Source organism: Vombatus ursinus, unplaced genomic scaffold (genome assembly GCF_900497805.2).
Source record: "Vombatus ursinus unplaced genomic scaffold, bare-nosed wombat genome assembly UNPS02008961.1, whole genome shotgun sequence".
NCBI lineage: Eukaryota > Metazoa > Chordata > Mammalia > Diprotodontia > Vombatidae > Vombatus > Vombatus ursinus.
The window spans coordinates 8,748,044-8,768,856 of record NW_020948739.1 but is presented as its reverse complement, the minus strand read 5'-3'; the positions used below and the strand labels follow the sequence as shown (position 1 = coordinate 8,768,856).

General features: G+C 34.2%; 1 protein-coding gene across 3 annotated transcripts in view; it reads left to right on the top strand.

The window, feature by feature from the left end:
• The window catches only part of UBR5 (ubiquitin protein ligase E3 component n-recognin 5), a 176,449-nt gene that overhangs the window by 137,629 nt on the left and 18,007 nt on the right, over positions 1–20,813 (top strand). For all 3 annotated transcript variants that reach the window (XM_027850037.1, XM_027850036.1, XM_027850035.1), the window contains exons 35-48: positions 1,066–1,189; positions 1,686–1,797; positions 2,225–2,356; positions 8,211–8,468; positions 8,809–9,077; positions 9,225–9,436; positions 12,502–12,732; positions 14,712–14,785; positions 15,975–16,147; positions 16,246–16,359; positions 18,021–18,241; positions 18,915–19,035; positions 19,121–19,219; positions 19,941–20,184. In XM_027850037.1, the coding sequence (XP_027705838.1) occupies positions 1,066–1,189; positions 1,686–1,797; positions 2,225–2,356; positions 8,211–8,468; positions 8,809–9,077; positions 9,225–9,436; positions 12,502–12,732; positions 14,712–14,785; positions 15,975–16,147; positions 16,246–16,359; positions 18,021–18,241; positions 18,915–19,035; positions 19,121–19,219; positions 19,941–20,184 (2,384 nt within the window). The remainder of the gene's footprint in view (positions 1–1,065; positions 1,190–1,685; positions 1,798–2,224; positions 2,357–8,210; positions 8,469–8,808; positions 9,078–9,224; positions 9,437–12,501; positions 12,733–14,711; positions 14,786–15,974; positions 16,148–16,245; positions 16,360–18,020; positions 18,242–18,914; positions 19,036–19,120; positions 19,220–19,940; positions 20,185–20,813) is intronic.

Here is a 20,813-nt window from a genome sequence, read left to right as displayed (position 1 = left end):
TCAGTCTCCTCATCTGTAAAATGAGCTGCAGAAGGAAGTCGCAAACCATTCCATTATCTTTGCCAAGAAAACCCCAAATGAGGTCACAAAGAGTTGCAAACAGCTGAAAAATGACTGAACAACTCAGTAGTGGTGAGTTGCCTTAGCAGCTCAAAAGGTTCTTTCTTAAGGGGCTATGATCTTCATCTGGAATAGAAGTGCTCTCACTGACAAAACTGCTGTCTTACCAAGTGTTCAGGTACTAATTTGAGGGTTGCATGAAGGTCATGAATATCTTAACACCTATGAAGAAATGGAGGTTGCCCACCAGAAAGATAAAAACTACTTTTGAGATTGGCAAATTGTTTTCTAACAGATTTGTGATAAGTAAAATTATTTTGTCTGTTGATATGAAATTTGCATCTTATGTTTACAGATTATCAGTTACTTTAACTAATTTCACAAATCCATCAGCAAGCGCTAATTATTAAGTCTTAATATGCCAGGCACTGTGCTTGTGGTTGGTATACTAATATAAAGAAGGAAATAATACCTTTTATCAAGGGACTTTTGGGGAAGTTTTAATGTAAACATCAATTTCTACTCCAAAATATTTAATATGAAATTATGTCATTAAATGCTGTATGACAATTTTTCAGTATAAAAATTATCTTAAATCACTTCCCCACCCCAGTTACTCCACTCTTTAAATTTTGTGTAGGTGTTTAATGCAGTATACCTATTGGGCTATTATTTTATGTTTTCTTTCAACATATTCCAGGCCAAATACTATTCTGTGGTCAGATTAATGTAGCATGTGTTATGTAGATTTATTGGCTTCATGCGTTTGAAACACTATGTTTAAAATACATTTATTGAGATATTTAATATATACCTATATAAATTTTCACTAAGCTTTCTATGGTGCTTATAAATCGACTAGAAGTGGAGTCTAAATATAGAGTATCTTATTTCTAAACTATTAATGATCTTTCTCTTATGAACCAAAATATGCTTTCTTAACATAATTTGAAATGGCATCTGTTTATATTAGTACTGTATTTACACTTCTCTAATTTCTTACAGTTCTAGTCAATCTCAGTCATCTTATATCATAAGGAATCCTCAACAGAGACGTATTAGTCAATCCCAACCTGTTCGAGGCAGAGATGAAGAGCAAGATGATATTGTTTCAGCAGATGTGGAAGAGGTCGTCTTGTTTTATCAGATTAATTTGTTAATATTTAATTGGTTTATTAGTATAATAGTATTATCAAATAACAAATGAATCAGGTAACTTGTTGACCACTAATTAAACTGCATCTTTCTGGCATAACCATCATATATATAGTTGAATACCTGGTATCCTTAGTTCATGACCAGGTAGAAAATAGTTACTTTGACTTAAGTAGGGCATGTTTGAATCAGTGTATCTTTCAAGAACATATTGACTGAAGATAAATGCCAGTGAAATTGATTTTAACTCATTATTGTTAAACAATATTTTTCAAATGGTTAGAAAGACCATCACTTTCTGAAACAAAGTTATTAGTGGCAGGGTTTGCTTTCAGTTCTGACTTTAGTACACACTCAATTTTTAACATAGTTTTCATTTCATTTGAGTATTATAAAGGAACATTAGTATTAATGCAGTTTTTATAATGGATGTTATTATCATTTGTCTAAAAATAAGACTTTGGGTTTAGGTTGAGGTTGTGGAAGGTGTTGCTGGAGAAGAAGATCATCATGATGAACAAGAAGAACATGGAGAAGAAAATGCTGAAGCAGAGGGTCAGCATGATGAGCATGATGAGGATGGTATGAGGCCAGTTAGTTGGGTTTTGTTCTGCAGTGGTTGGTGGTGGAGTGAGGAGAGAGATTTTGTATTTTATGTTAACAAAACACTTTAAAAATGGAATCATTTTGTTAAAATGGATGGAATAGAGAGCATAAAAATGAAGGACCGTAGCCTTTATAAGCTCTTAAATAGTTCTTCATATAAATTAAAGTACCATTATGTACATGTATGTGTGTTTGTATATATGTGTATATGTATGTATGTACATTTATGCTCAGATTCTTGTTTTTGTTCATATCTAAGCTTGTTGAGCTTGTGGTTGCCTATCACTTATTAAGATTGATAGTGTTTATTTCCATCTTATTCTATCACTATTTCTTTTCCTTAATGCTTTTTATTTGATTCCATAGAGTGACTGATGATATTTCTCCTTTAAAATCTTTTTAGGGAGTGATATGGAACTGGATTTATTAGCAGCTGCTGAAACAGAAAGTGACAGTGAGAGTAACCACAGCAACCAAGATAATGCTAGCGGGAGAAGAAGTGTTGTGACTGCAGCCACTGCGGGTTCAGAAGCAGGTATGTTGTCTCATTGCAGCTTCTCTTTCCCTTTTTCATGTTGAGCACACCTTACTCGTCCCAAAATACATCAGAACCCCAAAATGAGATAGATGTCTTTGAAATTTTTTTTAAAAGGTTTATTCTGAAAAAATAATTTCATGAATTACATCAACATTGATGTAAAGTTCTTTAAGTTCAAAGAGAAGATGTTTTATTTATTGTTATGATCACTTTCTGGTTTTCATCACTTTTTTTGTCTCTTACCATATTATATTATCCATATCATCCATAGAATTCGGAAGAATGTTGGGGAGGGTGTAAGAATGATAATATTGGAAATTAACTTTCCTATGTACTTAAAAACCTATTGTACAGCCTTGTTGTGGCAGCAACAGCTAATTTGAGGGTGGTTTTTTTTTCTTTAAATACTTTATTTACATTTACTTCCATAAGATTTTGAGTTTTAAATTTTCTCCCCTTCTGACTTGCTCCCCCAAGAGCTTGATATAGGCTCTATTTACACATTCATATTAAGGATATTTTCCCATTAGTTATGATGCAAAGAGGAATTAGAACTAATGGGAGGAACCACGAGAATGAGTCAATAAAACAACAAAGGAAAAGGAGAGTAAATAGGATGCTTCCATCTGCATTCAGACTCCATAGTTCTTTCTCTGGGTGTGGATAGCATTTTCCATCGTGAGTCTTTTGGAGTTGTCTTAGGTCCTTGCATTGCTGAGAAGAGCCAAGTTTATCAAAGTCAGTCATTGCACATTGTGGCTGTTACTATGTATAGTTCTCCTGGTTCTGCTCACTTCACTCAGCGTCAGTCCATACAAGTGTTTCCAGGTTTTCCTAAAGTCTGTCTGCTCAGCACAGTATTATTCCGTTACATTCACATATCACAACTTGTTCAGTCATTCCCCAATTGATGGGCATCCCCTCAATTTCCAATTCTTTGCCACCACAATAAGAACTACTATAAATATTTTTGTACATGTGGGTACTTCTGCCATTTGTATGATCTCTTACCAGAGAACATTTGAGTCCTTTCTTTAAAAATTTTCCATAAAGGACTTATACAAAATCATATTGAAGACTTCTTACCATCTGGAATACTTACTAGATATGTTTTTCAGGATCCAGTCTTATTCTTAAGTGTTTGGATGACCTATAGATGGATCTTATTAGCATTAGTCTTTTATTTTCCTATTTTTTTTAAGTTTTTAAATGTATTTTTAACTTAATTACAAAAGAAAAGAAAAAAACATTGTCATGCAGAACATAAGAGAAGATTTAATATAAAGCAATAAATTTTCATTTCAAGAAAACCTATATAATAAATACCATATATTGTTTTCAAAGCTGTACAGCTTTTCTTTGCTTCCTTGTAGGTTTTCTTTTGTCCTCTCCTTTGCATTTTTTATTTTATTTTTTCCCCTTCCTCTTCCCCCAGAGAAGGCTATACAACAAAGTATGGCAGGATACACACACACACAAGTACGCACACACTATACAGATACCTAGATATCTATAAACATACATGTTTATAGATGTTTTTCTGAAGGTAGATAGCATCTTCTTTCATAAGTCTAAGTCTTTCCATGTTTTTCTAAATCAACCAGCTCATCATTTCCTACACTACAGCAATATTCCAACCCAATCTCATTCTGAGAGATTGTCTATGAAAGTTTCCCCCCCAATTTTCTGCATTCCTTCTATTCTTGGCGGCATAGGTTTTTTAATACAAGAAAATTTTAGAAAAATCAATTACCCACCTCAACAATGTTCTCACCTTATTATGCTTTAAAGTGTGATATTAGTAGACCTGCTTCCTTTACATCTTTTTTCTGCTGGTTTCTTTGAAGTTCCTGACCTTTTATTCTTCTAAATGAACTTTGTTATTTTTTCTAACTCAGTAAGATAATTTTTTAGTAGTTTAATTAAGATAGAATTACATAAATAGATTAGGTAAAATTGTCATTTTTTTAATATATTGGCTTTACTTAGCCATGAACAATATATATTACTTCATTTAATTAGATCTAACCGCATTTGTATAAAACATGCTTTATATTTATATTCAGATAGTTCCTGTGTCTGTTTTGGCAGGTATACTCTCAAGTTTATCCTGTCTAGTTTTTAAATGGTCTGAAGCAATATTGAATAATATGGCTGACACATAGTGTAGTTTCTCTATTTTTCTCTTTTGATTAAATCTATTTTAGCTTTAACTTTGTCTGAGATCATGAGTACTACCCCTGCTTTTTTTATATACCAAGTTTTACTCTTGACATTTATTTAATATTTGTGTGCCTCTCTCATTTTTATAGCATTTCTTGAAAGCAACATATTATTAAATTCAAAATTTTAAACTGCTATCAGTTTCCGTTTTATGGGTAAATTCATCCCATATGAATTTATATATAATACATTTATATGTAAATCCATGCCATATGAATTTATATATAATAAATTTATATAAATAATTTAATTTATATATAATAAATTCATTTTATCTACTACTTTGTCCTCCTATTCTTTAAGCTACCCACCCCTCCAGGAATCCCTCCTTTGTCGTCTCACCCCACCCCCCTGATCCTCTTGACCTCTTACTTTCTGAATTTAGAAGACTTTTATACCCTTCTAGATTTAGATGTTGTTCCCTCTTTAACCCATTCCCCATGAGAATTAGGTTTCAGCACTATCTGCCCTTTCCCCCACTGGCTTCTTCTGTATCAATTTTTTCCTTTATTGCCTCATTTGTATAAGATAATTGCTCTTTTTTTATCTCCCCTACACTTTTTTGTTTTCAAGAATCACCCCATCATACTCAGCTTAACCCAAGCATTGCTTTCAAATTACCCAAATGGAAATGACAGTCATAATAGACCTGATAATATTTTCATATATAAGAAGTAAACAATTTGACCTTATTGAGTCCTTTGTAATTTGTCCTTAGTGTTTACTTTAAATTTTTCCTGGATGTTAAATGTCAAATTTTCCTTTGTGTTCTGCTGTTTTTGTCACAAATACCTGAAAGTCTTTCAGTTTGTTAAATGTCCATTTTTTTTTCCACTTTTTTTTTTTATTCAGGATTATATTTAACTTTGCTGGGTAAGTTACTCTTGGTCGTAACCCAATCTCTTTTGTTCGACAAAATACAGTATTCCAAAATTTATGGTCCTTTAATGTAGTATCTGCTAGGTCTTGAGTAATCCTTATTGTAGCTCCATGATATTTAAAAAAAATTTTTTTTCTTGTTCCAATATTTTCTCCTTAACTTAGGAGCTTTGAAACTTGGCTATGATATTCCTGTAAGTTTTTATCTTGGGATGTCTTTCAGGTGATGATTGGTAGATTTTTTTCAATTTCTGCTTTGCCTTGTTGTTCTAGAACTTCAGGGCAATTTTCCTTGATAACTGTTTGTAATATTTCATCACGATTCTTTTTTTATCATAATTTTCAGTCAGTCCAACTATTCTTAACGTTATTTCTCCTCAATCTATTCTCCAGATCAGTTGTTTTTCTGATGAGGTGTTTCATATGCTCTTCTATTTTTTCATTCTTTTGATTTTGTTTTATGATTTCTCTTGTATCTTAGAATGTCATTAGCTTCCCTTTACCCAATTCTAGTTTTCAAGTAATTATTTTCTTCCTTAAGTTTTTGATTCTCTATTTCAAGTTAGTTTACTTTCGTTTCATAATTTTCTCCTCCCCTCAGCCACAGCCTGGGATGCATCTGAGCAGCACACCTGTGCTTGGCATCCCTTGACAGTCAAAAGTCCTTCAGCCTTTTCCTCAGCTATCAGACCTCCATGCTGTATGTGAGATGAAACTTTCTAAGGCTGAGGATGCCTCCCAACCCTAGCTGCTCCCAGAGCTTGTTGTTTTTTTATTCTGCAGAGTCGGGCTAGAGGTGTTTGCACTTCACGCAGGTTGGATCTTTCCTGGAATCTTCTTAGGTTGTCTTAGGAGAACATCTGTTTTACCCTGACTTTTGTTTATTTCCACTCCTCTATAATCGCTCTGAGACAATGTTCTGTGTTTTTCTGTGGAGGATATTTGGAGAGCTGAAAGTTTTCTGACCTCTATCTTCCTAGAATCCTCTCCTCCTAGCATTAGTCTTTCATTGGGGAGGAGCACCAGGCCTCTTTTTTAAATTTTATTATTTGATTATTTTTAGTGTTCATTAAACTTCTTTCTTCTCCCACCCCACCTACCCCCATTTCCTGTAGTTTTTATAAAGACAGACTTTGTGTTATTATATTAAGGGCATATATGTTAATAGAGGCAGAAGAGAGCACAGTTGAGGTTTCATGAGATACTCTCATACATTCCTCAGAATACTTAGATTTTGGTAAAAAGCTAAATTAGATAGTAAATGACTGTACTGGCTCTTGCATTGGTATATTTAAGGGAGCCATAGAATGGGGGAAATGATATGACATGACCTTGTAGCGAACAGTGAGTCAGTGGAAGAAGTACAGAGGTTTGACCACTTGAGACTAAGGTTGCATAAGATACACCCTGACTGTGATGTTTTGTTTGGGTCCCTCTCCATATACAGTTTGTACTAGAATTGGGAAAGTTAGTGAAGAATAATACTTGTGATAAATAGTCAAACTCTTTTCTGTCTGAATTGTACCAGCTAAGCTTATTTTTTTTTTCAGTTCTCTGTCGCCTTTAAAGGTTGCTTAATAATAGTCATCATATGTAATATTTAGACACAGTTTTTGATGTTTGTAATTGAGTATTTTCTCTGCTGATTGCATTTTCTCATTGTTGCTTTATGAAGTAAAGAATTTACCCTATATTGTTCCTTTGAAAGCTTCTCTTAAGGGAAAACAACCCTCTTTTTTCCTACCTTTATCTGACCTACAATGAATGACACACATGTTCATCTATATTATTTTCCTCTCCCATATTAATTGTAATAATAATAATAACTCAGATTTATATAACACTTTAGTATTTGCAAAGTGATTTCCTCCCAATAACTCCCTGAAAGAAATAGCTAAATATTATTCCCCTAATTTTCTATGGATAAAGAATCAATACCAGGGAAAACTCAGGAGCTGCCAATGAGCAGCATGTGGCTCCCACGTAAGGAGACAAGGTCAGACTCCAGTTGCATGTGCTCCACACCACCTCATGTGTTTTAGTGTATTCATCATTGCTGTTTTAAAATTTGGGTCATAACCACATCTTAGCCTAAATGATAGATGTCTAATTATGTGACATTGACTCATTTATGCCATCTATAAAACATGGGTAACTTTTAGACAGATGTAGTCTCTAACATCTCACCAGGAGACTAGTGTCACTTTACACAAGGACAAATGAGCTGTGGAAGAAAAGTTGTGAAGTATCTTAAATTTCTTTTTGCTTCCTGAGGTCTCAGCCTAAATCATAGCTTTTCTTTTTGTGGTATTAAGAACAGGGTTGTAGGCTGTTCTCAGTTTTTCTTTAAATCTGATTTTGGGGAAAAGAGTAGCTTAAATTCTGACCACTATTGAATTGCTCAGTCTAAATTGATAAAAATGCTACAGTATATAGAAGGAGATGCTAAATCTTTTTTAGCTTCATTTTTCTCATTCTATAGGTTATTTAGTGTTAAAGAAATTATTTTAGCCATATTGCAGCTTTATGTTCCCAATCATACATTGATTTATTTTCAATTTTATTACCTTAAAAAGGTTTATAATAAGCATTTACTAGCAATTGGTTTTATGGGCCACTGATCATATTCTGAGGATTCTGTTATACATGTTTCTTTTCTCGAAAGTGAATATGCTATAATAGCAGAATAATTTCATTTAAGTGTACCATCAAATCCAGGACAAATTTTTTTTTATGTCGATAAATTTAGGTGCCAGCAGTGTACCTGCATTTTTTTCTGAAGATGACTCTCAGTCCAATGACTCCAGTGATTCAGACAGCAGCAGTAGCCAGAGTGATGACATAGAGCAGGAAACATTTATGCTTGATGAACCACTGGAAAGAACCACAAATAGTTCTCATGCTAATGGTGCCGCCCAGGCACCCCGTTCTATGCAGTGGGCTGTACGCAACACCCAAAATCAGAGAACTACCAGCACAACTCCTTCCAGTACATCAGCACCAGCAGGCAAGTCTAAATGCTATGTTTTCTAATGAGTGACTGAATAAAATTTTTACTAAAATATTTTTATCTTGGAAAAAAATGAAATCTTAAAATAATTTGTGTTATGACTTGTGTTTTAAAAACAAATGCCAAATACAAAACCTGTTGCTGTAAGTTATAATAATTCTTCCTTCCCAAGAAGGAAATCAGCATTATTATCAGAATCTTCATTTAACCTTCTGGGACTTGTACAAATAGATTTATTGTGGGAATTTTAATACTATCTAATAAGTATGTACAGAACTAGAGAAATATAATGATCAACAGTTGGATAGCTCATTGTGGCTTTTTTTCTTCCTTTTAGCCAGTTCAGCAGGTTTGATTTATATTGATCCATCCAACTTACGCCGGAGTGGTACCATCAGTACAAGTGCTGCGGCTGCTGCAGCTGCTCTTGAAGCTAGCAATGCCAGCAGCTACTTAACATCTGCAAGCAGTTTAGCAAGAGCGTATAGCATTGTCATCAGACAGATCTCTGATTTGATGGGGCTTATTCCCAAATACAACCACCTTGTCTACTCTCAGATCCCAGCGGCTGTAAAACTGACTTATCAAGATGCAGTAAACTTACAGGTATGAATCAACTTAAAATGCATTTTATCTTTCTACATTCTATTATTATTATGATCACTATACCTAAAGATAAGATTAAATGGACTTCTTGAATTAGCCTTGCTCTGTCTTATTGGATCATCTTGTTGTTGTTTGATTTTTAAATAGAATTATGTAGAGGAAAAGCTGATTCCCACATGGAATTGGATGGTCAGTATTATGGATTCTACAGAAGCCCAGTTGCGTTATGGTTCAGCATTAGCATCTGCTGGTGATCCTGGGCATCCAAACCACCCTCTTCATGCTTCTCAGAATTCAACCAGGAGAGAAAGAATGACTGCTCGTGAGGAGGCTAGTTTAAGAACGCTGGAGGGCAGACGGTATGAAGTTTAAAAAAAAAAAAAAGTTGTCCCCAGTTTTGAAAGAGAACATTTGTGCTCAGTGCTAAGCACTTTTTCTAACTATTCTCTCATTTGATCCTTACAAAATCCCTGGGAGGTAGATGCAGTTATTATCCCCCTTTTACAGTTGAGGAAACTAAGGCAAACAAAAGGTTAAGCAACTTGCCTAGGGTCATACAGCTGGTAAGTGTCTAGGACCAGATTTGAACTCAGGTCTTCCTGACTTCAAGCCAAGCATACTATCCACTGTGCCACCAGCTGCTGAAGGAAAGATCATTTCCAATTTGAGAGGAAGGATTGTATCATAGGTACAGTGTTTGTCCTGGAAGGATAGCCTGAATACATACTCAGATGAGTTTCAAGTATTGTTTTGTCATTTGATTGATTTGGATGTTCCCTCCAGTAATACTTGTCTCAACTTCTTCTGTGCTATTCTTGTCCATGTCTTCCCCTAAGTTCACCAAGGTTAGTTTGCGTACTTTTTTATTGATATAAAAAATAATATAATTATTCCCTAATATTATGCTTGATGCTTCACCAGATGCAATCATACAAGATACAGTTTTTGTTTGGGGTACATAATCCAAAAATGGAGATAATGACAAATAATTCTAATGCTAGAATTCAATGTGCTGTTTAAGTAGAATTAAAATAGACTCATAAAGGAAAACTGGTTTACTTCTAGCTGTAGTGATTACATGTAGTATTTTATCTGGACCTTAGAATGTAAGAAACTTATAGACAAAGATGGGATAATGGAAGACAGTCATTATTAGTACAAGAAATATGATTTAGGAAAGGACACATATTATAGTCTGGCTAGAGTATTTGTTTTTGTTCAGTCCTTTTTAAGTCAGGTATATGTCTTTGTGACCTCATTTTGGGTTTTCTTGGCAGAGATATAATGGAGTGGTTTGTCATTTCCTTCTCCATAAAAATGTTGTTCAGTTGTTTCCAGCTCTTTCTGACCCCATTTAGAGTTTTCTTGGAAAAGATACTATAGTAGTTTCCCATTTCCTTTTCCGGCTCATTTTATAGTTGAAACTGAGGCAGACAGAGTTAAGTGACTTGCCCAGGGTCACACAGCTAGTGTCTGATGCTGAATTTCAGCTCGGGTCTCCCTGACTCCAGGTCAGGCACTCTATTTACTATGCCACCTAGCTTCTCTTCTAGAGCCTTAGAGAATATTACAGATAAATGTTGGAAATCAAGCTGAAAAGTTGCTTTTGGACTATGTTGTATAGAAGCTCAAATTCCAGCATAAGGAGCTTTGATTTTATTCAGTAAGCAGGAAAATTAAAAGTTTTTGAGGAGGGTGGTGACATAGTTTAAAGGGTACCTTGAGAACAATTGGTGGTGTATAGGTTGTACCAGTGTCCATGAGGTAGAAGACCAGGTAAGACTATGGGCTCCACTCTTAGTTTAGATGTGAGATAAGGGCCAGAGCTAGTGGCAGTGGTCATGAAGAGAAAGGAGGAAAAGGAACGATTTTGAGAGAGACATTGGGAAGGAAGATTCTGTAAAGACTTCTTGGTTGATGGAGTTACTTGGTAGAGTGATGGAGGATCCATTAAAGAAAATAAGGACAATCACGAATAAAGGTCTATTTGGGGATAAAATAAGTTTGGTTTTAGGGGTAAGATTAAGATGTATTTAGTTTGAGATACAGGCTAGATATCTAGGATCAAGAATCATTAGTATGTCAGGATGTCTTGTAAAGGTGGGTGATATCCCTTTTCTTAGGAAGTCTGCTCTGTAAAGTCTTAGTCCTATGCATTTTTAGCTCAATTAAATGATAATTAGATGGCATGATAGAGGACCAGGCCTGGAATAAAGAAGACCCGTCTCTAGTCTCTTTGCCAGAAAACCACAAATGGGGTCACTAAGAGTCAGACATGACTGAAATGACAGAATAGCGACAAAAACTTTTTTGAAGGATTTAACTCTTCGCTTAGTGTGTAGCATACTGGGCCTACTTCTTTGAGCAGGAGCATATTTTCTCTGTCATTAACACAGCTTTCAAGATAGAAGGGACATTAGAAGCTACTTGTCCAGTCCATACCTGAGGAAGAATAATCACCTTGCCATATAGCCTGTTGTTAAAGACCTCTAAAGAGGTAGACAGAACCCACCCCTTCCCAAGTATTTGGATATTTTCCTTATATTATGTCTATCTCTTTGTATCTGATCCAATTCGTCCTCTAGGTGATAGGCTTTCAAATCCTTGAACACAGGTATCATGTTCTGTCTTCCACTGTCTCCATGTACCCACACCAATTCCCCATTCTTTTTCCCTCCAAGGATTTTTTCTTCTTTCAACCTATCCTCATGGCCTTTCACATCCTGGTTACCAGCTCATCAATGTCCATCCTAAAATGTGAGATCCATTACAATAGGCACTTGAAAATTCCTTCACAGCTAGATGTGAAAGTGTATATTTATTGTGAATGAATAAAAACATCTGTCAAGTGCTATGTGCTAAGCATTGGACATAGAAGTAGGAAGTATTACATCAGGGAGCAGATTCTGGGAGATAATGTAATCCATTCATTTTAAAAGGCATTTTGTATGTGTCTATTTTGTTTAAGGAAAGCATTGTCCTTGCGTACAAAAACAAAACAAAAATTCTTTGCCCTGAAATAATATTTATATTCTTTTGTTATTAATTAGTGTTTTCAGTCTACTGATTGATAAAATTATGATGGCAAAATCACACTACTTATCCATTTTTCTTTGCTAAATAAACTTTATTGATTCATTTTGTTTTTACACATCATTTGTATTTCCCAATTTCTCTTTCCCATCACTGCCAGAAAACAGTCTCTTACAACAAAGAATAAAAATTAGGAAAACAAAATAGTTCATCAAAACTAATCAACATATTCAGAAAATGACAGTGTATTCAGTGTCCTAGACCCATACTTCCCCCATCTCTGCAAAGGACCTGGGAGAAGTGGCTTGTTATATATCTACTTTGGAGTCAAACTTGGTCATTATACTTTCACAGTTTTCAGTTTCAATTGTTCTGTTTTTTTTTTCTACAGGCGTGCCACTTTACTTAGTGCCCGCCAAGGAATGATGTCTGCTCGAGGGGACTTCTTAAATTACGCCCTTTCTTTGATGCGATCTCATAACGATGAGCATTCTGATGTTCTTCCTGTTTTGGATGTCTGCTCGCTGAAACATGTGGCATATGTTTTTCAAGCCCTTATTTATTGGATTAAAGCAATGAACCAGCAGACAACCTTGGATACACCTCAGCTGGAACGCAAAAGGTAAACAAATGCAGTTTTAAAACTTACTTGCTTGGGATTACCTTTATTTTCAAGTCATCAGACTTTGGAGCTAGGAGATCAGAATTGGGCAAAGAAGACTGTAAGGAAAAAGTTTGAATAGCCAAAGTAGGCAACCCAATAATTCTTGATTCTATATAGGACCGTATTCTATGTTTTTACTTTCTCCTCTGTACCTACCATTGTAGTTGTACTGAGCTTAATGTTTGAGGTGGCTATATTATGGTTTTGTCTCAATTTAGACTTAATTATTTATTACTTCTTTGTTACAGTATTACCAAGCTCATATTCTTAACTTCTTTTTTCTTACCCCTTACTCCTTAGTCACAGAGTAGAGCTATTAAGAATCTTGAATAATAAGGCTGACTCATATCTTTAGTAATTTTAAATTAGAATGAACAAAAAAAAAAAGTAGGCTTAAAATAGTCAAAAGCAGGAACCTCTTTTAAATCTTTTGTGATTAAAGGTCTTTAAGTGAAATACCACTTACTTCCATATGAAAAGTTGACAACTGCTTATTTCTTTCTTTGGAATATATTTGACTGTAGAATCTTATTGTGTTGTATGTTGTATTATAATTCATGCTTTCTAAAGGGGAATGAGAGAGTTGAATTTTCAGTTTCGCATAAAAATCATACGTAAACTCTTCTTCATCCCTGTTAATACAGACAAGCAATCTGGACAGACTTTGGAGTACAGAGTTAAAATAGTAATACATTTGTAGCCAACTTTTGGTGGTGTTCTGTATTCACTCATGTAGCAAGTAGTTAGTTGTATTGTTAAGCTAAAAAGTCTGATAGGTTGTACCTTATTACTCAAATCAAATTATTGGTTGAAATGGAGTTTAGGCCTGTCTAACCTTATTAACTAAGATATGTGGGCGCTTTTATTATCTATCTGGTTCATTTTAAAACATAATTTTGTAAAACTTTACTCAACTAACTGCCATTTTTATGGCAACTTTTTTTTTTAGTTAGACTAATTTCTTTGGTTTGGAAAATAAAATACTGGGAAATTTTTTAGTCTTTTTCAAAAGTTGTGATTTGTACAGTGTTGTTGTTTTAGAAGAAAGAATATGGTTTTAGCATTCATAGTTGACTCTAGCATATGCCCTCTTTTGAAATTTAGAACTCTTAAGAATTCAAATTATAAATTGGAACAAAATAATGGAAATAAATGATGAGAACAAATAATGGAAATAATAATCCCAGCAATAATAACTTATGGAGAAAACATAGTGGTATAAACCCATCTGACTTAACACATTGTTTGCATATAATTTTGTGTTTGCATATAATACATAAGATCCCTAAGGATGAGAAGTACAGCAAAATGTTTTTTACAGCCCGAAATTTGATATCATTTGTAATGCTATCCTTAAGTTGGCAATTTTGTTTCCATTTCAAGTTGTTAATCAAAAAATGTGCTGACAGCAGCTTCTCAGCGTATAAGTGTCAAAAGTTCTATGAGTTTTCTTTTATTCTTAGCTGTGACAGGTAATAGCATATCCTTGTTTTCATGTTTACACAGAGAAATTGCTTTCACCATTATAATTGAATTAATGAGTTGTTGGTTATTGGATGAATTGACTTTTTTTCTTTTTTAAACTAAGCCAACTAGTCAGTTCAGTGGATGGCCAAAGTAGTTTGTGGATTCAAGATAAATCATAAATGCAAACATAAGCTTAATGCAGAAAAACAAAAAGATAACCCCTCTATAAAAAAAAGAAAAAGAAAAAAAAAAACCTAGCCAACCACCCAGATGCTGTTGGCAACTTTTCAACTTAGCCTCTTTGCCATTTCCCTGAAGTCCATGACTCTTCAACATGTTTTGATGTGCTTTGGTGTTTTCTTAAAGTTATATTTTCAACCCTTTCTGCTTGCTATGACCCGACTTTACCTGGTGCTAATGCAGCCAAAAAAAGTTCATGCCAAATAACCAACAGTTTGATTCTCTTTCAGGACACGGGACCTCTTGGAACTAGGTATTGACAATGAGGATTCAGAACATGAAAATGATGATGACACCAATCAAAGTTAGTGTACAGAAAAACTGCTAATATGCTTCAAAGGAATGACTGCCTCAATATTATTCTTTTAAACTTTTTAACTTCATATTTTTTTGTCTGGCTGGGAATTTCTCTTCATGCTGTATTCCAAATATTTTCTTGCTTGTATGCATCTTCTTTATATTTTTATATTTATTGCTAATTTTTTTTAAATATGGAGGTTTATTCTAGCTTTCCAATTCCATATTTCTTAATTTTTCCTTCATATCTCTTTTTGTTATTTCTCCTTTCGGTGTATGTGTTTTCCTTTGCATGTGTTGTTGAGGAGCTACTTGGAACAAAGAATTAACAGAATTATATTCATTAATTATTAATTAATCATTGTATTCATTAATAAATTTATCTTATGAATATAGTAAAATATGTATTATTAATAGAATAGAATTACCCAAGTATAAGAATCTAAATTTAGTTTATTATGTTATAGTTATATGCTGTAAAACAGTGAAAATGGCCAGGGGATCTTGACTGTGTTACACATTGAACTATAATTTTAGCTCATGAGTGTCAGGATTGGGACATTAAATTTATCATCTTGTTGATAAAAACTTTTCTGTACCAGTGAAGAGTAAGGCAGCCTTGGATATTCCTATGTTAGTAGTTAACTCCAAACCCACTGTTACTTCAGTATTGTTCCAGGGACATATCACAAATTGACATGTTAGCACATACTATGAGCTGGTCCCTGGGTGATCTTTATGCATAAATTGCTTCTGAATTTTTTGCTCTTAACTTGGATTTGTCTTTGTTGAGGGTAGCACATGTTAAGATTTTAACGTCTGAGCAGTCTCTTCATTTCTCAATCAAAATATCATTCAGGACTGAGGTCTAAGTTGTTAGACAAGTTTTCCACTTTTCTCCTGTAGGGGGAGAGAATTATAGCAGTTTTGGGAGAAACCAGGAAAGATCTTTGACTGTTCCTATAAATGCCTACTGGAAACTTTTCCTTAGTGGAGTCAGGATAATTTGTACTGAAGGTTCAGATCTTTCTAACAATTCTATTTTCTAAAGTTCAGGGACTGTTTTTTTATCCATTGTTTCTGGGTGGCACTGAGGTTTCATAATAAGACCAAGAAATTTAGAATGAGTTTCAGTTTTTAAAAGATGCGGGTAATAAATCCACTAAAAAAACCAAATTTTGTGTCTTGATATTTAGGTGCCACATTGAATGATAAAGATGATGATACGCTTACTGCAGAAACTGGACAGAATCATCCATTTTTCCGACGATCAGATTCCATGACATTCCTTGGGTGTATACCTCCAAATCCTTTTGAAGTACCTTTGGCTGAAGCCATCCCTTTGGCTGATCAGCCACATCTACTACAGGTGAAACTAAAGGCCAGTTCTAAAATCTTTTTGGTTTGTCTAAATTGTAACTAAATTAAATGTGTAGCATAACTAGAATGTTTCTGTTGAAATTACAGCCAAATGCTAGAAAAGAGGATCTTTTTGGCCGTCCCAGTCAGGGTCTCTATTCATCATCTGCCAGTAGTGGGAAATGCTTAATGGAAGTTACAGTGGATAGAAACTGCCTTGAGGTAAGGCTGCAATAATCTGAATCATTTTTAAAAAGAAATTAATGCAGTTTTACTTTGGCACCTTTTAAAAGAAAGCATGAACTCCAAAACTCAAAAAACTAATGGAAGTGTTCAAAAGCACTGTTGTTTCCATTTACACACATTTTCTCTACAGGTGGTGCTTCTGTAAATCTTGATTTTTCTCTTGTGAATGTAATGTTGTTTGGGAGGTGAGACTATTAGCAAGTGGGGTGAATTTGATGTTTCTTTGATGACCTGCATCATGTATTGAGTAAAGAGGTAAATAGATTTGTGTTGGAAATTTTCAAAATCTCTCAAGAATTATGATTCTTAAAAACTGATTGAAACTTATTAGCAACTTTATGTTTTTGTTTTTTGTACCTTTATCATCAAAGGTCTATTATCTTGAAAAGTTGTGAGGTTTTTTTTTTCCCGTTAGTAAGGACCATCCCTCAAAACATGATGTTCCTAGAATTGACACCTCAGAATGTTCCATCAAAATGGGATAGGCATCGCTTTTGAAACGTAGAATTGCCATAATGGCAGCATTTTGTAATAACTGAGGTGCTAAAGGTAAGAAGCAAGGGCATAGAGTTTTAATGAAAAGAGTGTCAGTCATTGAAAAGTTTGCCACCTTTCTAGGGGGAAAAAAAACACTATTAACATTTTTCAGATGATTTTTTTCAGGTACATTTTATACCTAGACAGATATGTTGTGGAGCCACCTGATATTCCCAAGGGAAGTCATATTAGAAATCTTCAGATAAGTGAAACATGATGAGTAACATATTAGTGTGGTGATGGGGCAAATAATATATTGAGAGTAAGAAAACCTTAATCCTAATCTTGATTCTAACCTTCATGTCTTTTGGAAAATGGAGATGTGTGTGCTTTGTTTAACCCACAAGATTGTTATGAAAATTCAGTGAGATCTTAGAATCAAAGTCTCCTGCTGTATTTGAAATTGTCCTAAGAACAGTAACATACTTTGAAAATATTAGCTGGTATTATGTTTGAAAAACTTTGAGATGAAAATCAGGATAACTACTGAAGAGATTTTTTCCACAGGATTTTCACTTTTAGTACAAGTAGTTACAGTTTATATTAAATATACTTTATCCAAGTTCTCTACCCAAACTAACTTGTTAAACGCAGGGCTTTTGGATATATTTTGTGGCTAAGGGTTTTCCTTTACTATATATAAAATGATTGTGTAAGTGTTTGCCTTTTTAAAAAAAAATGTTGATATGTATATTTGGGACTCAAAAAGAAATACTCATAGTTAATGAATTCGAGAAGTTGGAGCAATCGATGTGAAGTATTCATGGAAAAAATGCAGTTGAAAACAGTTTTGGAAAGTATTTTATGGTTAGAAGAAAGTACAGAGCGAAAATGATAAGAACGATAAAGGAAATTATATGACACAAATATAAAAATGTCTTAGAAATTTCTGAGATACTGATATGAATTTTAAAAGCAGTAGTTGATACCCAGCAGAGTAGGTAAGTTGTACTAGCCAGAGTGATCAGTAGGTGGAATTTACTATAGTCACATTTTCTTGATGGGAATTGTTTCTTTTGACTATTTACTTGAGAGAATTAAGTTGAAATGATGTCTTGAATTGATTTTGAAATGTATCACTCATTCCTGAAATTCTGCAGGTTCTTCCAACTAAAATGTCTTATGCTGCCAACCTGAAAAATGTAATGAACATGCAAAATCGGCAAAAGAAAGAAGGAGAAGAACAAAATTTGCTGACAGAAGAATCTGAGAGTTCAAAACCAGGACCATCTGCTCATGACCTTGCAGCACAATTGAAAAGTAGTTTGTTGGCTGAAATAGGATTGACTGAAAGTGAAGGGCCTCCTCTAACATCATTCAGGTATTTTTAAAATATTAATATAAGTTTCATAGAGACTGTGATTTAATAGATAAGAGTACTGGGTTTAGAGTTAGAAAGAAATAGGTTTAAATCTCACTCCTAACACTTAATAGCTTTGTGACCCAGGCTAGTCACTTAAACTCTGTGTTTCTTAGGAGGTTTACTTGAATTTAATCACTAGCTCATGGATAGCTTGTCAGTTTGTGTTGATACGAGTTTTCATACCAAGCAGCACCCATACTGACAAAAATCACATTATCTTTTGTATTTGCATATTGTTTCCTTAGTGATAAATGAATGTAGAATTGTTTTTTAATTAATTTTTTTTTCAGTTAACAAAAATTTATCTTCTCTCCCTTCCACCCTCACCCTCCATTGAGAAAGAACCAGTAGGAGGGGAACACCGTTTCAAACGTGTAGTAGAGCAAAACAAATTTCACCATTGGCCATGTCCAAAAAAAAATGTCTCAAACTGTTTTCTTGAGTCCATCACCTCTCTATCAGCAGGTGGGTAATGTGCTTCATCGTGCGTCTTCTGGAATTCCAATGATCAATGCAATGTAATGATTGTTGAAGTTGAAGCAAATGAATTAATTTATAGTTTACATTGCTAATTAATCTCCAGTGTTAGCTAAATGATTTTACCCCCCCCCCCCCCCCCTTTTTCTTCCAGGCCTCAATGCAGTTTCATGGGAATGGTTATATCTCATGATATGTTGCTGGGACGCTGGCGCCTGTCTTTGGAGTTATTTGGCAGAGTGTTCATGGAGGATGTTGGAGCAGAACCAGGATCAGTATGTAATTTTTTCATTGTAGAAGCTGTTCTGTTTTTTCAGGGTCATTTCAGAAACTAATGCTGTCATTTTGTAATTGTTTAAGATACTCACTGAATTAGGTGGTTTTGAAGTAAAAGAATCAAAATTCCGTAGAGAGATGGAAAAACTGAGAAATCAGCAATCAAGAGATTTAACATTAGAGGTAAAGGTATTGTGGGGTTTTTTTTTCCCAGTATATAGAACATATTTTTGTTCAATTCCCAAGAACGTTGACAGCTTAATAACTAATTTTACATGGTGACATGTTTTAATACTTAAATGTCAATTTTGTGTAAGTTTTACACTTTTTGTGATGCTTGCAGTGAACTTATTAGGACTGAATGCAAGTGTATTCCATGAGTAACATTATCTAGTTGTGAGAAACTTTAGAAGTGAGATAATTTTGTTCTAATTTACATGAAGGGGGGTGGAGAATAAGAATTTATGTAGTGCCTACTATGTGTTAGACACTCTATTAAGCCCTTTTACAAAAATTACTTCATTTGATATTCATCACAGTTCTGCAAGGTAGATGCTATTATTACCCCCATTTTACAGTTGAGAAAATTGAGGCGAATAGGTTAATGGATTTGCCCATGGTGGAGAAGTGTCTGAAACCAGATTTGAACTTGGGTCTTCTAGGCTCCAGGCCCAGTGCCCTATCAGTTGTGCCACCAGCTATCTACCTGAGACTCGTGCTTTGAGACACTTTCTTTTTTTTTTTGGAAAGGTTAAGAATTTTGATAGCTTTCAGTTGTGCATAAGAAACATTTTAAATTGTTAAGAAAGAAAACATTTACATTTTCAGTTGTTTTACCTAGGAAAAGTAATCACTAAATGTTTTCTGATCAAGTAAATGAGTCTTTTCTTATGCATTTCATTAGGTTGATCGAGATCGAGATCTTCTAATTCAGCAAACAATGAGGCAACTTAACAATCATTTTGGTCGCAGATGTGCTACTACTCCAATGGCTGTACATAGAGTGAAAGTTACATTTAAGGATGAACCAGGGGAGGGCAGTGGTGTGGCACGAAGTTTCTATACTGCTATTGCACAAGCTTTTTTGTCAAATGAAAAACTGCCAAATCTAGATTGTATTCAGAATGCCAACAAGGGTACACATACCAGTAAGTATTCTTTAAGGAGTTTAATGTGTAATTTAAATTTAAATTATGTAATTTAGTGTAATGGAGTTTACTCCATCCCTTGTTGATGGTGAAATAGCATAATAGTTTAAACTATGGATAATCAAATATTTTGTTTATACAGATTAATTCAGTTTAGTTTTCAACTTAACTAGCTGTGCTCAGGAAAACCTAGCAATTTAATTTTTAATTTCATCCATATCAGCACATACTATGGATTTAAAAGTCATTATATTTGGATTTTAGACCAAATACTACTACAAAACTACATCAGTAGTTTCTGTTAAGGTGACCTATACTTTCCATTACCTCATCACAAAAATGGATGGGTTTTCCCTTCATGCCAAGAAGTCATAGTCTTAAAGGAAAGAAGAGTAACATGTTAAACTCTCTGGATGACAGTTTCCTCATTTGTTAAATAAGGAGACCAGCTATCTGACATCTATTTAACTTTAAAATTCTAAATTCTAAGATTCTAAATCTTTTCTGTCCTCCCCTAACCCTCATCCCAGTTCGGAAATTGTTTTTTTACCTCAGTTTTAATCTCCCTAAGAGAGAAGGTAAACATTATATCTAAGCTGAATTGGAAGTTAGGAAAAATGGTAAAGTAA